The following is an 18918-nucleotide window of genomic DNA, read 5'->3' as shown; positions in this document are numbered from 1 at the left end:
TACAGTTTGCAGTTGGTCTTCATTTTTTATTTGCAGTTTTTGAATTATTTAGCTTTATTGTTCAGGAGCTCTTCAGTTTGGGATTTTGGCAGATATCTGGGTGCTAGGGACCAATTTAATTTGAAAGAGAGACTGGAAAAATGAATAGGAGAGGCCTAAGAAGAATGATAAGTAATAAAAAGTACAATATTAATTCAAAAGTTGCTAAAAAACAAGACCATTTTATAACATACTAAAGCTACCCTCAAGGTAAACCAACCCCTTTCAGTTCCATTTGACTTTGCATAAGTGGGAGTTGCAGCACAGTGTCTGTCTGCTTTGCCATGCAAAATACTGCCATCTAATGGTCAATCAAAGGAATACATATACATTGGTAGCAAATACTCTTTAACTAATGCATCTGTGTTTTGGAAACCCTAGGGCAGTGGTTATAAAATGTTTTGGCAGTCTGTGGATTCCGGCAAATGCCAGAGGGGCTGCTGTAAGATAGTCACTTTTTATTGGGCTGGTGGGGGCTCTTTGGGTCTCTCTGCACTTAAAATGCCAGGGCCTAATTTGTCTGGTTCTGGTATCAGCCATATAACACCAAGAATATCTAGGGCAACAGGTTTTACCCCTACCACTAACAAAGCTAGACTTTCAGAAAACCAAATTTGCGTTCTCCCAAATGATCACCTCCAGCTGAGCCCTTCTTGTCACTGCTGCGAGCCCTTCCAATAGTTCCCCATGTCAACTACTTTATTTTCTAAATGGCTTCATAATATGGCTTCTGTGATTTAGAAACCCCATGGTCCATACACTGAATTTACTTTACTTTACAAGACTGCCTATCTGTACAGTAGTGCAAGGCTTTGGAAGTTCATAGGAATGTCTGCCCATTATATGAATGGATGTTAAGGTCTTTTTAGTTCTTTTATTCTGCATCCATTCCCTTAAGAAAGATTTAACTTCTACAACATGCCAGTTAGTCTGTGCTGCTGTTAGTGACCTGATTTTAGGGACTGATGGAAAGTTAATCCAGATTCACATTACAGAACAGAAACCAGCAAGTTCTGCTTCAGAAATGATTAATAAACAGCCCTGTCTGGAAAACGATGTAACCTCACTTTCTGCTAATGTTAAGCCTAGCCCAGAACACACTGAGCATGTGCAATGCCAATATGGCACATACCTGTACACAACTTTGATAATAACTGTTATAGGGCTGCTGAACCAAGGGCAAGCTCAGAATATAAAAGAGTATTTCTAATCGTATTTATTTTTAGCTTAGTTCATTTTTGAAGTACTACATGATATTTCTGAGCTTTATTTATTGCTCCTTATTAATAAAGCTGCTGGGCAGTGCCAGAAGGGTTTCATTAGAATACAATATGAGCTGATATCACAATGGGTTCCATGCATATCTGCACCTTGCTTTGTGCTGAGCATCAAGACTTCCCACACATTGGGGGTCACAACCTCCCTTTATCTCAGGCACAGTTTGGGAGTAGGTGGGTCTGGCCCTACTGACTGCCCTTATCATTTTCACAGTAATGTTCCTTATTACAATGGTATTGCAATATAAAACAATGCCACACACTGCGTTTTGTATATGAATAGTTTTTATTTAAAGGGTCTCAGTGTAGACTGGGCACCATAGGCAACACTTTTTGCTTGTGCAAGATACAAAACAAGGGACCAGAAGCATGGCTAAGCTGATTCTCCATACAATGGCCTAACAGGGAAACACATGGCAAAGACAAGGGGGCAAGACTTGCAGTAATGTGAAATTCATAATTAATCAGAGAAGATCAGTTGTAATAAATGCGGGGGCGGAGTTTCATTTTGGAAGCCAAAAATGCCCAGTAAAATTGCACTGGTATCGGGGGAACTGGAAGTTGAAGCCCTTCCTAGGGTTCTGCCCACTGGCAGGTCAGTCAGTGTAACTGATCTTCCATTTACTTAACATATCAGTACAGAACCTGCTGGGTGCATGGGACCTTCCCAGTACTTCAGTTCATATAGAAAGGGAGATAAATGCCTAGGATTGTGGGGGAGGAGTGAGGGGGGCATATAGTTTATCAGATAAGGAGCTTCCGTTACAAGGAAAGCAGTCTCATAATTGCCTTAGCTCTAATTCTCCCTTAGCTAATGTAAACATCAGAGGGAGAAGTAATAATCTCCGCTGCATGCTGGCTAATGCGCGTAGCTTGTCGGGTAAATTAGGGGAGCTGCAAGCTATTGCATGTATTGAAAATTATGATTTAATAGGTATCACTGAGACCTGGTGGGATGATAAATGCGACTGGGCTGTGAATTTAAATGGGTATACACTTTTTAGGAGGGACAGAGAGATTAAAAAGGGTGGAGGGGTTTGTCTTTACGTAAAGTCAGACTTAAAGCCATGTAATAAAGACATTACCAATGAAAACGTCGAATCTCTTTGGGTAGAAATTTCAGTAGGGCTGAAGGTCACAAAGAAAATGATCATTGGTGTATGTTATAAACCACCCCGTATAGATGAGGGGGATGAGGCCCAGCTATTGTTGCAAATGGAGGAGGCTTCAAAACTGGGTCAAGTTGTTGTTATGGGGGACTTTAATTATCCGGACATTGACTGGAGTAATGGGGTGGCTAAGTCAGAAAAAGCTAGTAGGTTTGTAAATATGCTAAATGACAACTTTTTATTTCAGGCAGTTCAAGAACCCACTAGGAATGACGCTATTTTGGACCTGGTGATTTCTAATAATAATGAACTTATCTCTAACATTTGTGTGGGTGAGCATTTGGGGAACAGTGATCACAACATGGTCTCCTTTGAGATAATGCTGCAGAGACAGCGCTATAAGGGAGTAACTAAAACACTCAATTTTAGACGTGCAGACTTTGCCAGTATAAGGGCATCTCTGCAATGTGTCAACTGGGAAAGGCTTTTCATGGGGTTAGACACAGAAGGAAAATGGAACATCTTTAAAACATTGCTTTGTAGGTATACGCAACAGTATATCCCCCTAGTAAGCAAGGAGAGGCATCGCAAAGCAAAACCTTTATGGCTGAATAAAAGTGTTATTGTCGAGGTTGGTAAGAAAAAACGTGCTTTTAGGGCATTCAAGTTAGCTGGGACAGCAGAAACTTTCATCAGGTACAAGGAAGCAAATAAAGCATGCAAAAAAGCTATCAGGCAAGCTAAAATAGAGATGGAAAGGGATATTGCTGCTAGGAGTAAAAAGAATCCAAAATTATTTTTTAATTATGTGAATAGTAAAAAAATGAAGCAAGAAGGGGTGGGAACTTTATTATCACGGGGGGGTACGTTGGTTGATGAAAACGGGGAAAAAGCTGAAATTTTGAACTCTTATTTTTCATCTGTCTATACATCTGAGGAGCCAGATAATGAAGGCTTCCCTTGTAATATGCCCAGTTCTAGTAATTTAGCTACTGACGCATGGGTCACTCAGGAGGAAATTCAAAAGAGACTTGAACATGTAAAGGTAAACAAAGGTCCAGGGCCGGATGGGATTCATCCCAGGGTATTAAATGAGCTGAGCGCTGTGATTGCCAAACCTCTTCACTTAATTTTTCAGGATTCATTGAGGTCTGGCATGGTGCCAAGAGACTGGCGGATTGCTAATGTGGTGCCGTTATTTAAAAAGGGATCCCGTTCTCAGCCTGAAAACTATAGGCCTGTTAGTCTGACATCAGTAGTAGGAAAACTTTTGGAAGGGGTAATAAGGGATAGGGTACTTGAATACATTGCAGTTCACAATACTATTAGTTTGTGCCAGCATGGTTTTATGCGTAACAGATCTTGCCAGACTAATTTAGTTGCCTTTTATGAGGAGGTGAGTAGGAACCTTGATGCTGGAATGGCAGTTGATGTCATCTACTTGGACTTTGCTAAAGCGTTTGATACAGTACCTCACAGAAGGTTAATGATCAAATTAAGGAATATTGGCCTAGAACATAATATTTGTAATTGGATAGAGAACTGGCTGAAGGATAGAGTACAAAGAGTGGTTGTAAATGGAACATTTTCTAATTGGACCAGTGTGGTTAGTGGAGTACCGCAGGGGTCAGTCCTTGGGCCTTTGCTGTTTAACTTGTTTATTAATGACCTGGAGGTGGGCATAGACAGTATTGTTTCTATTTTTGCTGATGACACAAAATTGTGCAAAACTATAAGTTCCATGCAGGATGCTGCCGCTTTGCAGAGCGATTTGACAAAATTAGATAACTGGGCAGCAAACTGGAAAATGAGGTTCAATGTTGATAAGTGCAAAGTTATGCACTTTGGTAGAAATAATATAAACGCAAACTATCTACTGAATGGTAGTGTGTTGGGGGTTTCCTTAATGGAGAAGGATCTAGGGGTTTTTGTTGATAACAAGTTGTCTAATTCCAGGCAGTGTCATTCTGTGGCTACTAAAGCAAATAAAGTGCTGTCTTGTATAAAAAAGGGCATTGACTCAAGGGATGAGAACATAATTTTGCCCCTTTATAGGTCCCTGGTAAGGCCTCACCTTGAGTATGCAGTGCAGTTTTGGGCTCCAGTCCTTAAGAAGGATATTAATGAGCTGGAGAGAGTGCAGAGACGTGCAACTAAACTGGTTAAGGGGATGGAAGATTTAAACTATGAGGTTAGACTGTCGAGGTTGGGGTTGTTTTCTCTGGAAAAGAGGCGCTTGCGAGGGGACATGATTACTCTGTACAAGTACATTAGAGGGGATTATAGGCAGTTGGGGGATGTTCTTTTTTCCCATAAAAACAATCAACGCACCAGAGGTCACCCCTTTAGATTAGAGGAACGGAGCTTCCATTTGAAGCAGCGTAGGTGGTTTTTCACGGTGAGGGCAGTGAGGTTATGGAATGCCCTTCCTAGTGATGTGGTAATGGCAGATTCTGTTAATGCCTTTAAGAGGGGCCTGGATGAGTTCTTGATCAATCAGAATATCCAAGGCTATTGTGATACTAATATCTACAGTTAGTACTAGTGGTTGTATTTATAGTTTATGTATGTGAGTATAGATTGGTAGGTGTGGGTTAGGTGTGCTGGGTTTACTTGGATGGGTTGAACTTGATGGACACAGGTCTTTTTTCAACCCTATGTAACTATGTAACTATGTAACTATGTAGAGCTCACAGACACGTGTGTCTATTGCATGCAATCAGATATTGGCAAATGCTGTTAAAACACAAAAGCGCAGACCCAAATGCCCATGGGTACACGTGGGCATGGCTTTGGGTGCACATACGTGTAACAGCCCTTACTGGGTGTTCTCCAAAGGCGACTCTAGAACTGAGAGCACCAACACGCGAGAGTTCATCTCTAGTGCCTGAGCGGCTTAGGGATAACCCTCCAGTACAGGCAAGCTTATTTATAAAAGCCGCATTAATGTAAAATATAGAGGGTATGATCTCTGTAACTAGGCTTGTGTGAGGCTACCAGAGAGCCTGGCTGTTAGTCAAACAGTACATGGTGCCACCCTAACCACTAGAGCTACAATTATACTCATTTATAGGCGTCCCTACTGGATAGACAACGGCAGAACCAGGGCTACAGCATGCAGTCGGCACACTCCTTTAGGGCAGAGGTCATATTAAATCCCATTAAATAAAGCAGCCATTCTACATTTAAGCTTTTTATTTTGTTCCATAATGACATATTTCCCAGGTTAGCAGATATTTAGGCAGGGCCCGTTATCATTTCATGTACTTACAGAAGCTTCTTTACCAGTACTTTGCATATACATTTCTTAACAGTATAAAAAAAAAAAACCCTGGAAATAGACATCTGGATGGACAAACTCTGGCCAATTCTAGGTCAGGCCTGTGTTAGTTCTAGTGCTGCCATTACACAATTCTAGGGACTTGCTTTACCCACGCGACACTTGCGGCCCAATACATACACAAACAAGATCAGAGATAGGATGCTGGGGAAGGGGGGTAAGTACAGGTACTGTATATGGGAGGTAGGTGAGTGCAGTTAGTCGGCAATAAGCAATGCTGCTGGGAGCTGAGACTCACTGATCCACTGCTGCTCCGCACCTCCTGGCCAATACTGGTGGGTTCAATCCCATTTATTTGTAGCTCTGAAATTGAAATGCCCAGGGATAATGTACAGCAGGAGGCTTAAAAGGGGTCATTCATTTTAAAATAACCTTTTAAATATTTATATTCTAAGACAGCTTGCAATTGGTCTTCATTTTGAGGTTTTTTTTTTTTTATTTAATTGTATTAAGTTAATTTGCTTATGCTTAGTAGCGCTCTAGTTTGAAATGTCACCAGGTATATAGGGTCTGGTTTCTAGGGTCTTACTTATCCTAGTAACAAGGCAGCAGTTTGAATGACAGGCTGGAAACATGATAAGGGGAGGGTCTGATTAGTAAGATAAATTATTCATTTGCCTTTAAGACTGTAAGCTCTTTTGGGCAGGGCCCTCTTTACCTCTTAACACTTATTTTGTACAGCGCTGCAGAATATGTTGGTGCTTTATAAATACATGTAAATAAGAAGCAGAACTTGTCAGCAGATGTCTAAGGGTGGCCATACACGGCCACAGAGTCAGCAGCTTATCGGCCCATGTTATGGGGCCCTCAGACAGGCCTACAGGGCTGATATCTGACGGAAAATCGGCTAGATGTCAATCAAACAGGTTTAAAAATCCTGTCAAAGTGAGGAGCTGTTGGCTCATGATGCTATAGCCTACATCCCCTCAATGTGATTTGACTGCTATACTCTCATATTGGGGGAAGATCCTCTCTTTTGGCGACCTCAGCAAAAGAGCGGATCTTTCTGTGTATGGCTACCTTCAGCCAAATAATTTAGTAATATAAAGAAATGTAGACCAAGTGAAAGTTGCTTGTAGGCAATTTATAAGTTGAAGTACCCCTTTAACTAGAGGGACCATATTGAGGCCATATTTCAGCTGTTTGGTGGGTACCGCAGGGCAGACTGATGCTAATCACTTAGTCTGCTCCCCCTCTCTGACAAGTTGCACCACAAGAAGCAGCAGCAGATGTTGGCACTGTGTATAAGGAAAACACAAAAGGTGACCAATTGCCTCCAAGACTCTCTTACAATCCTGCACTAACATCTGTTAAAGAGCAAGGTTTTCAGAAAAGAAATCCAGCCGTGCTAGCCTTCCCAGCACCTACAAATGCCAGTTTTCCTGCCACAGAACAGGGCTAGAGAAACAAGTCAGAACCTGGTACATGGGCTTACAAGCTGCTCACAATGTTCCCAGCCAAGGTATCCGACGCACAGATCATCAAGGGCAATGTAAAAATGGATGCCAGTTTTTTTATCGTCATACACATGGTATGTAGATTACAAGTGGACAGTACAAAGCAACAATACAAACACAGCGGCCATTATCCCCACAGTCCGTACTGCTCTGGAACCGCCGTTACCAACAGCAGCAAAGCCTTAGAGGTGAATGTTATTCTCCCCTGCACCTGATTCATAAAATTGTGATTTAAAAAGGGTAATATATTAAAATCCTAACCATTTCTAGGAGCATAAATACTGACGCCAGCGGCACATACATCATCTACGGCTGTACTAGCCAGCAACCATTTGATAGCGCTATCCAATCCTAACACATGGCCTGCAGATCACATTCGGCTTACGAATACTGGTGTTGTGCTAAGCCGTGGCCTATCTTGTACAAATGTGCTGGCCCACCAAGAAGGTTAAGTATAATTAAGTGGTCCATGCAGTCCAGGGTAACTGCCACCCCTGTTGCAGTAGGCTTCAGTCAAGCAGTGGGTATGGCCAGTTATAAGCGTTAGCTTAGTGGTTAGATAATATATACATATATAAATAAGTGGAGGTGCTGCTGCTTAAGGTTACATGCAGAAAGTCTACGATTTACTTAATATTTCAGGATTTGTTCCTCAGTCATTATGTATTTAATAATCAGTCTTGGAAATCTCGGTGGTTCATTTTAGGAAAAGTTAGACTTTTTACATTAAACGCCACACAGGCAAAGATGAAGTTTGGCCCATACTCTCTACCATAGATTTCTGTACACAAAGGAAATAGCTGCTATTCCCACATTCTTCGAGTAAGGCCCTTTATACATTATCGTCCTACAACATACGATATATTGATAGGGGGGTCATAAAACAACACTGTCTACAAATGGATGGATGTACTAATCTACCAAATCTCCACAAGCCCAAATCTATTTTGGATATGTAAGGCAAGAGCACTTATAGTTCATAAATGTTACGTTAGTGTAAAGCTGACAATAAATATACATGTCTCCAGCGCAGACTTTCCAAGAGGTATGCTGGGAATGCATGCCAAGGTGAGGGGGGGGCTAATATGCAGCTACAAGCCAATAGTCTCTACAACATTATGGATCTCCAGCCCATGGCTTTCCAGAGGTTGTTCCCAGAATCCTACAGAAGCTGGAGAGCCACAGCTTTGTGATTTGTGATCTACACTCCAATCTTTCCAGGGTATTCATACACACTGACTGAGAAACCTACGCTCTAAATGATATATGCACAACTGGAAGAGAACAAGTGATGGAAGATACCAGTAAGTGATAACAAATAAAATCACCCCCTGTGACTGGGAAGGGCCAAGATGAAAAGAACCTTGAATTCAGTACCTGGAGGTCATGTTAACAAGACAACAAGTTTTAAGTATTGAACTGTTCCGTTCATTTATTATCATGCAGTAGAAATATTTCCTAAAATTGTGTTTCTCAAACCAGTTGGGCAGGACAATTTTGCTTTGTAGACTCAAGTCAATGTTAATTATCTAGAAGCCAGGAAGGCGATTTAAGTGCAGGTCAGCAAGTGACCATGGCTCGAGCCACTGTGCATACTCTGACTACAGTGGGATCCTTCATGTTCTAGCTTACAGGTATGTCACCCTGCTGCGCCAATATGCAACAGGCAGAGTACAAACCCTGCAGCAACATAATAAACATAAATAGGAATGGAATAAAGGCTTTCTTCTCCTTGGATCTCTGCTGGCCTTTATAAATATCAGATCTTTTCCCCCTCATGAGACCATTTCTTGGCATGCTGGAGAGCGCATACAGACACATACATACACACCCACCCACCACAGTCATCTCCCGTGGACACTCTCATACTCTGGAAAGCGAGTTTTAAACTTAGTGGACAGATAAAGAGACTGGGTCTTTCGGGACGTTAGAAGGTTTTCCTATGGATCGCCCTGGCTCCGTCTTCTTCATATTCCTTCTTTGACACCCACATTTTCTTAAAGGTATCCAGTGATGCCAAAATAGAACCACTAGAAAGAGAAAATGATAAAAAGGAACTGGCTCAGTACTGCACACTGCCATTTGCATTATACACTTCCTAAAAAATACAGACTCACTAATTAAAGCCAACATGCTGGGCTTATTGTGAATTGTGACCTGCTCTAAGGGCAGGGATACATGGGGAGATTAGTCGTGCTGTGACAAATCTCCGTTGTCGCGGGCGACTAATCTCCTCGCAATGCCATCACACCGGCTAGAATGAAAATCGCCGGTGGGATGGCATACGTGGTGCCGTGATTTGCCAAAGTCGCCGTGAGAGGAAACCTCGGCACTTCGGAAAATCGCGGCGCCATGTATGCATCCCACAGGCAAGGGCATTGTGGGGAGATTAGTCGCCTGTGACAACGGAGATTTGTTGCGGCGCGACTAATCTCCCCATGTGTCACGGCCTTAATGGTGCAATCCCACGTTAGGGAGCCTGCATTCTGGCTGCCAATTCAGAGCAAGAGTAAACAGTCTAGGGCAGTGCCTCCAAACATCATAACACTAAGGTCTAATGCATCTGTATAATGATACAAACTAAAGTAAAGAAAACTTACCCAATCCAAGTGGAATATAATCTCTCCTGAGGAGCTGATATCTAAAAGAAAAACAAGTAAACCATGTAAGGATCAGCCTTTCATTACATGTGTATGTGAACCTCCTCCCAATTGGACAGGTAGAGCTAGCCCAAGCTGGAATTCTCAGGACCATAAGAACAAAGTAAAAGAACAAAGATCCCAGTATAGGGGAGCTGTGGGTACTAGAAAAGGAACAGATCCTTGACTTTAATAAGGTTTAAATCCTGCCTGGCAGAGAGACTTTGAGGAATCACTTACTCTTATTTTGACATCTTTTGGTGCTAATTTTTTCACTTCACTTAAAAGTCTGTCTCCAAAACCTGGAAAAGAAAAATATTTATTTATAGGGGTCAGCAGCAATATACATAGATTTAATATGTTGTCCTATATTTTAACTTGCATAAATTACCAAAGACCAACATGGAAGTTCTTATTTTTGCCCCAATGGGCTATTAACCAAGATGTGAAAATACTGTGCTGCTCATAGTCTGTGTACTGGAGTAGTTTGTGACAAACTTATATAGTGGTGAAATGGCAGGTTTAGTGTGAAGGGGATATCAGAACATGTTCCTATGTTCTGATCTGCCATTTAACCATTATATCATTAGGGCCAGCTAACTGAAGCTCTTCTTTATAAAATGTTCCATCTGCTGAGTAACATGTAACTGTGGGAAGTGTAGCATTACACTTCTAATTACAAAGAGTCCATTCAAAGTCTTGTGATTTTACAGTCATTGATATTTTACAGCAAAGCCATACATTATAGAGGCTATCATGCTTCTTTGTTTTGGCAGATGTATTCAACAGACTCCAAATAAGGAACATACCCCTAAGACTGGCCAAGTTTGGTGATATATTTAATTTACATTTTCCAGCAATTACAATACCCATTTTCTATAACAGACCTTTAAAAAGTGTGGATCCGCCAGATAATACTATGTTGGAAAACAGCGTTCGCCTCAGGTCCATGTCCGATTTCTGAATGGCAAATACTAACACCTCGTGGATTCCCTCACACTCCTCCCCTATCAGATCTGGTCGGAAAAGCAATTCTGGGGCTCTGAATCGGGCTGGGCCAATCTGGTTGGTGAAAAAGAAAGTGAAGCAGACAGTATGAATACAAGGGAGACAGCAGCTGCTGATATTGAAACTAACAGCCAACACTATGGCACCCCCCTAATAAAGAATACATGGTTTTTTTTTTTTAGTAGTAGTATTAGCAGACTGTATTAAGCTATTCCCTACAATCTTTGCCTAATTTATTCAGCAGTATAACTGTAAATGGAGCCGTTTATGAGTATGAATAGTTAAAGAAACATTACAATTTCTATGCCTTTTCCCTTTTAACATTATAGAACTGATATGTGCTATTTAATACATCATACTAAAAAATATAATAATGCAAAGCTGCTCCAGAGCAATGCAAGCGGCTAATAACAGCTCTACAAGCTGCCAAAGCTGTATCCGCCAAATATGAAATACTATTGGGCGTTATGTTTTACCTTCTTTACTTTAAAATTCATCTCTCCCATTTTTACTTCAGTGTAAGTCATGTTAATGAAGAAACAAGGGTAAAAATACTTTTTTTTTTTTTTTTTTTTTTTTTTTTTTTATAAATGTATAAAAGTCTTTCATAAAACAAAGTGCATGAATTTTAGCAGAGAGCAGCCAGCCTCACAGTTATAACAAAGGCAAACCCACCTCAATAGTGCTGCCATCGGGTAAGTAGTATTGAGCCTTTTCAGTTTCCAGTGTCTCATCTTTCTGGGGATTTATTGACAAGTAACATGCTCGCTGCATATGAAATGGAAAAGAGAAACTTGTTTATATATCACAATGAAACAATTTTAAATAATTTAGTTTTTATAAAATAGCTTTTTAGTTACAATATATGGTGCAAATATGCTCCCAAAATACTTGTCTTAAAGAAACAATAAAGTACAAAGTTTAGTATCTGTCCAACCAGCAACTACAAATATGTTTTAATTCCTTAAATGAGACCATTTATTCTATAATTCTATAGAGAGCCACGAATAACACTTTAAATAACTTTTCAATTGATCTTAATTTTTTTAACCATGTTTTTGTATTTATTTTTTGCCTTCTTCTGCCTATTTCCAGCATTCAAATGGGGCCACAGACCCCAGCAGTCAAAATACTATTGCTCTGTAAGGCAAAAATGTTACTGTTATTGTTACTTTTTATTACTTATCTTTTTATTTGGCCCACTTATATTTATATTCCAGTCTTTAATTTAAACCAGTTGGACTCTAGCAATTAGCTGCTGCATTTCTAGAGATTCTTAACAAAAAGCTAAATAAATGAAAACCTCCATCATACTAACAGTAAATGCACTACTAACAGTAAATTGCAATCTACCCGTTTAACCCCTGTTTATCTCCGTGGTTAAGTACTAATACCTTTGTATTCCACAGAGCTTATATATTGTTATGTTGCTATGTACACGTGCCCTATTTCAATTTGAATAGCTGCCAACATGGCTATATTCAAGCCTCTGTACCAAACTTTTATACCAGTGCAGGGTAAAATACAGCAAATTAAACTTAATATACCATTAGACACATAATAAGGTAAAAAAAAAAAAATAGGTATACAGTGTCCCTACAATTCAGCCAATGAGCCCTGGTTTAGATTTCTGATGCCAATTGCTTTGTAGGCTGGGGCCAGTAATAAAACCACATGAGAATAACAAAAGTCATAACATGTTGATATAAATATAGACTATGAACCTCCTTGATGGTTTTCACAATTTCAAATTCCGCTGAGGTGTGGAAATCATAGCCTTCTTTCCGGAGGTAAAGACGCAGGAAACGGGAAACATCTCTGCCTGCAATGTCGATCCTCATGATTGAATGAGGCATGGCAAATCCTTCATAAATGGGAACTGCATGAGTCACGCCATCTCCAGAGTCCAGAACAACCCCTGTTGTCCTCCCTGTTGCGTAGCTAAAATCCAGCAACATAAAACAAGGGTAAGAGAAACTGTTACATATACATTGGTATAACTCTAAAACAGAGTTTGTACTCACAGACTCAGCACAGCCTGCATGGAGATAAACAGTGCCGGAACATTAAATGTTTCAAAGAAAACTTCTGCTGCTCTTTCGCGATTTTTACGGGGGTTCAAAGGAGCTTCTGTCAGTAGCACAGGATGCTGTAGGGAATGTACAGAGAGGGCAGTTACATAAACAAGATATACATTACACTGAATAAAGGTTCTATTCTGTGGTATGGGAAGTGTGCTTCCCTGAACCAGTCAGAAAGGGAAAGGCTTAAAGTCATACATTTATTGTTTTCAAACACTAAGCTGATGAGTAGAGGTATGGGACCTGTTATCCAGAATGCTTGGGACCTGGGGTTTCCAAGATAAGGGATCTTTCTCTTATTTAAAAGATCATTTAAACATTCATCAAACCCAATAAGATTGTTTTGCCTCCAATAAGGATTGTTTGTAACTTAGCTGGGATCAAGTACAAGGTACTGTTTTATTATTGCAGAGAAAAATTAAATCATTTTGAAAAATTAGATGTACTTATAATAATGGAGTCTATGGGAGATGGCCTTCCCATAATATGGAACTTTCTGGATAATGAGTTTCCAAATAATGGATCCCATACCTGTATAGTATCCCTTCAAAAAACATATGCATCAGGAACTTTGGGCCACTGTTACCCAACCTTAATGACAGCATCAACATTAAGAACATGCTTGTCAGAAATGTATTTTTATGGCTAAAATGCTTTATGTGTAGATTCAACTAGACAACTAAACCCTGTTAAACACAGGCCCCAGCTGCATTCTGAATACAGGGAGAATGCTGCAGCCTGGGTCTTGCACACCTTGAATCACCACCCCAACCAATAACTCTTAATCCTTAAATTAATGTCAACAGTAAGGCAGGCAGAAAGAATATTAGAATCCAAGACTGTACCTCCTCAGAGAATGTCTGCAGCTGGTCTTTTGAATAGACATATTGCCAGATACGTTCCATGTCATTCCAGTCCTTTACTATTCCATGCTCCATGGGGTAACGGATTGAGAGAAGGCCCCTGTGCTCCTAAGAGCATAAAATAATGAAATAAATATATGACAGCTACCTACCTACGACAGAGTCAGAGTGCCACATAAAACTACTAAGTTTTAAGAGATCACAAGTAAAGGTGGCCATACATGGGCAGATTTAAGCTGCTGATTCAGATTGATTCTGCAGTTTATCTGAAAGTGTATGGGCATCACCCTACCTTAGCTATATATGGCCTAAAATTGGGCAGATATCGATAGGGCAGATTTGATTTTCCCATCAGATCGGGAACCGCATTTTCTCACTGATGCGGTCCTTGCTCTGACAGGTCCTATTCCCATCATTGTAATTTGATTGGCCCGAGCGCAAAACAGCTGGATTACTCCAATATTGCGCACCGTGGGCATATCGGTGTCCCCAAACGAGAGATCTTATAGTGTATGGCCACCTTAAATCTTTACCTCTGCCTTTGGTCCGATAAACAAATCTCCCTCCAGGGCACCAGCCATGACTCGGATATGTTTGGGCCTTCCCACACTGAAAAAAACCAAAAAAACATAATAAGGTTATATTTATTTCATAATGGCCTTGCAATAGAAAAAGACCACCAACAGCATAGGATACTCACTAGTTTGGAAAGCAATACTTTGGGATTTGGTCCCCTGCAAAACCAGCTTTGATGACTCCAGACCCCTATATAGAAGTAGGTTTTGTTATTAAAGAATGTCTCATATATTCCATTAAAACGGCACATTTAAGTAAGGCCCCAGGGTACATGTATAACACAGAATACATTTGTTGTATAAAATATGACCACAGTACCAGTTATACAAAGGGGAAACCCCATACAAAGTCACGCAAGCAAGAACAGTACAGTATGCTGCCATGCTGTTACACTTAGTTGAGCCATTCTATATAATTTAGTTGTTGGACTTTTTTCGTTCAAACCCCCTTTAGAGGTCCAAGTTTTAGTTAGAACATTTAGTCAGAGCATTAGACATTCAGAAATAGTTCCAAGAATATCTAGGGCACCACATGGAGAACAAATAGGAGGTTTTCCAACGCATGATGTACTGTGCTTAATCATGATAAAATGCCAGTCTTTATCTGCCTGTTCCTTTGACCTGTAAGTTTTATTACTACCACATTATTTTATCTCTGTCTGTGTATATGAACCAGTTCCCTTAGTTACTCAATGAGGTAGCACTCCAATCCAAAGACATGGTTCTTATAGGCGCTGCCCTTATAGTTCCAACGGGCAGCACTGTGTTCTGACAGGCAGAGTAACTTTGCTATATAAGCACAGAACTGTATACAAAATAAAAAAATTAAAATTAGGGGCTCTTAGAGCAAAAAACAAACCCCTTGCTGAAAAAAATGTAACATATAAGATATTAAAACGGAGTTTCATGACCATATACACTATATGGCCAATAGTATCCAGACTAATTTTAGCGAAAGGCTATGCAAATGACATGCACCCTCTTTCTAAATGACATGACATCAGTTGGAATACTCACTCTTACTTACTGTATCTGGAAACAATATCAGCACAAGAACTATTTGTAAGGATTGTGGGGTTTTTATGATCCATCATAGACAAACACACCTAACGTCACCATGGGCAATGCCAAGAGTAGGCTGGCCATCTGGAGTGATAAACTGCATTTACCCTTTGGCAGTCTGACAGAAAAGTATGGGTTTGGCAGATCTAGGAGATCACTTCTTGCATGAACACATAATACCACAGGTAAAGTTTAGTGGAGGAAGAATCATGGTCTGGGTTGTCTCGCATGGCTTGGGCCCGTTTCCAGTAGAAGCAAAACTTAAAGCTATAGCATTCAATGATATTCTTGACAATTCTATGCTTTATTGTGGTAATAGTCTGGGGAAGGTTGCTTCACGTTTCAGCACAATAATGCCCCCTTGCCCAGGTCTGTAGAGAATGGGCTTCCTGAAATGAAAATGGAGCAATTTGATTGGCCTGCACGGAACCCTGACCTAAAACCAACTGAACACCTGTGGCATGAAACGCGAAACAGAGTCCCAGGCCTGATCCCCAACATCACTGCCCAATCTCACTGATACTCTTATAGCTGACTGGAAGCAAGGCTCACCCATGTTCCGATGTGTCTCAGCAGAGATGGGTATAGCAGCAAAACAAGGACCAACATAACTTTATCCCCTTGGTTTAGGAATGAGATGTTGGACAGGCAGGTGTTCGAATACCCTCCACACAGTGTACATACACAAGGCTACAAACTATACAGGCTATAAGGAACAAGGGTGATGAGTCTACTAACTGGCCACTATACTGACACTGTTCAAGATCTGTGAGGGAGGGGGGTTGGTCTTGTGCTGGCAAATAAATTCCAACAATCACAAACAAGCTACATGTATTTATACCCAAACAAGTACACTGTTTCACTTACTGACTAATTCCTATACCACACAACTGTTTCTTGCATAGTGAATGAAAATATCATTCTAAGCAGCTGCATTTTCTGACATCCATTTATTAGAAATGTTCCAAATGTTTCTAAAGTCATTTGGAAATGTACATGCTATGAAATGCTGTATCTGTCTGGATATTTTACATTCTCTGCACTGCTGGTACCACCTCCTGAAAAAATGTAGCTGCCAAATCTGCAAAAGAACTGACTTCTGCTATGTTGTTTAGGAGTCATAACTAGAGAAAGGGATAAACAAATCCTGCTTTCAGTTGCATTTACTAATCCCTTTAAAAATAGTTTATAGCAAAAACATGAAATAGCAACATGCGGAACTCCATCAGTTACCAACCCAGCAGCCAACTGATTAGAATGCTGCAGTGTCAGTACTGACCCTCAAAATAACTAAAGTGTTGACTGTATTTTGCCATTAAAGCAGGGCATACAGTTAGTTATGACTACACAACACTACCCAGTAGCCCATGAAGCCAATGTCAGCTCAGCAGCCCACTACTCGTCATGTGGGGTTTTATTTGCCTTTGTCAGGGGCTGTCTCTGAAGCAGGGACTATTTGCACAAGACAAGCAGTTAGGCCAATAGAAGCTGCCAACTTCATTGGTGCGAAGATGAGGTACTCTACTGATGTATCTCCGTAGCCTGGCCTGTACCATACGATCAATGACCCACGGGCCAATATTCTTATTAGCCCTATTTGGCCCAATATTCTCATTAGCCCCATTTGGCCCAATATTCTCATTAGCCCTATTTGGCCCAATATTCTTATTAGCCCTATTTGGCCCAATATTCTCATTAGCCCTATTTGGCCCAATATTCTCATTAGCCCTATTTGGCCCAATATTCTCATTAGCCCCATTTGGCCCAATATTCTCATTAGCCCTATCTGGCCCAATATTCTCATTAGCCCTATTTGGCCCAATATTCTCATTAGCCCTATTTGGCCCAATATTCTCATTAGCCCTATTTGGCCCAATATTCTCATTAGCCCTATTTGGCCCAATATTCTCATTAGCCCTATTTGGCCCAACACATGGGTAACCACATCAGGAGAGATCTGCCTTGGTGCCCTCACCAAACAAGTGAATCTCAATGTGTATGAGCTCATTTCAAATAGCAGGGCATCGACTGCTTGACAATCAAATGACAATTTCTATTTAATCTGCAGGGCAATTTTATTTTAAATGGACAATGTGTCAGCAGTCTGGCCCACAGAATAAGAAAGGTAAATTTAAAAAAACACCCTACAGTCCTTTGCTCATGTGAAGTCTCCGCAGCGTCTCTCACAGGCCTATAAACAGGAAATGCTCAGCATTGGCACTGCTGATGCACTACTCCAGGAATCTGACTGACGCCACTGCTATAAAATACTATTTCTATCATCCCATCAAGGGTTAATAGGAAAGCTAAAATAAAATACATAACGTGCAGTCTTTAGGCACATCATAGTGAACCCCATCCTTCCACACCCGGGCCATGAAGTACCACCCCTCCACAAAATTCCACCAATCACAACTGGAAAATGAAGTGCACGTCACGCCGGGTACCAATCACAGAGCAGGGAGCGGCCCGCTGAGCTCATTCACACCAGCCAGCCACCCTTAGTTTGAGCGACAACTATCTCCACCAATCCGAATGCTTCATTGCAATATCTGCCACACCCTTTCATCCCCTAATATTCTCTGACGCGACAGCAGGTTGGGTTGAGCCGACACCACACATTCAAAATGTTCAAAATAGATCACAGAAATAATGATTTTGTCGTGGAATAGGGGGTTTATTGAATAGTCCCGCAAGCTCAGCCTCAACGAGGTGCATGTTGCCCTGAGACAGAAAAATGCAGCAGACAAGAGGGGTGCGGTTGCTATGACAAAGGGAAAAATAGGATACGGAGTACCGTTCGGCACAAGACCAAGGCAATGCCTGCGAATAACATAAATACTCGTTATGCACAAGCTACGCCGTGTTACTTACATTGTCAATCACTACGGGCTGGTTTGCAATCACATCGTATGACTCCATGGCGGCTTCCTTCCAGAAGCTGACGGGCCGGCGCTATCCGCTTCTGCGCATGTGCAACCCAGGGAGAATGGATAGTCACGTGGTAGTGATACGCAATCCTCAGTCTGTCAGAGAAAGGGGGAGGCGGGAATTAGGATTGTGGGGGCAGGTAGTGTGTGGAGATGCCGGATGTGCTGGGAACACGGAGTCTTTGGGGCTGCAAACGAGCATGGCTTGCTGCTCTAGACTCCGAGCACTGCGGAGTAGTAGAGAGAGATGGTGCCTATAGTAGCAGTGGGGATAATAGCCTCTGGGAAGGGACTGTGGCTGTGGGATAGCAGGTATAGTAGGGAGAGATGGTGCCTATAGTAGCAGTGGGGGGATAATAGCCTCTGGGAAGGGACTGGGGCTGTGGGATAGCAGGTATAGTAGGGAGAGATGGTGCCTATAGTAACAGTGGGGGGATAATAGCCTCTGGGAAGGGACTGTGGCTGTGGGATAGCAGGTGTAGTAGGGAGAGATGGTGCCTATAGTAGCAATGGGGGGATAATAGCCTCTGGGAAGGGA

General features: G+C 41.3%; 1 protein-coding gene across 1 annotated transcript; it reads right to left on the bottom strand.

Moving 5' to 3' along the window:
* Nucleotides 1–8627: 8627 nt before the first annotated feature.
* Nucleotides 8628–18405, bottom strand: actr1a (ARP1 actin related protein 1 homolog A). The gene is made up of 11 exons (NM_001170502.1): nt 18325–18405; nt 14514–14578; nt 14347–14422; nt 13796–13921; nt 12894–13018; nt 12594–12810; nt 11545–11637; nt 10749–10923; nt 10102–10163; nt 9823–9863; nt 8628–9252 (listed from the first exon to the last, which is right to left on the bottom strand). The coding sequence occupies exons 1-11, from the start codon at nt 18370–18372 to the stop codon at nt 9150–9152; spliced, it is 1131 nt and encodes a 376-aa protein (NP_001163973.1). The 5' UTR covers nt 18373–18405; the 3' UTR covers nt 8628–9149.
* Between the last annotated feature and the right edge of the window lie 513 nt (nt 18406–18918).

The sequence above is a fragment of the Xenopus tropicalis genome, chromosome 7 (genome assembly GCF_000004195.4).
Source record: "Xenopus tropicalis strain Nigerian chromosome 7, UCB_Xtro_10.0, whole genome shotgun sequence".
Classification (NCBI taxonomy): domain Eukaryota; kingdom Metazoa; phylum Chordata; class Amphibia; order Anura; family Pipidae; genus Xenopus; species Xenopus tropicalis.
Note: the sequence above shows the minus strand (reverse complement) of the source record. Positions and strands in the feature narration are given on the sequence as shown.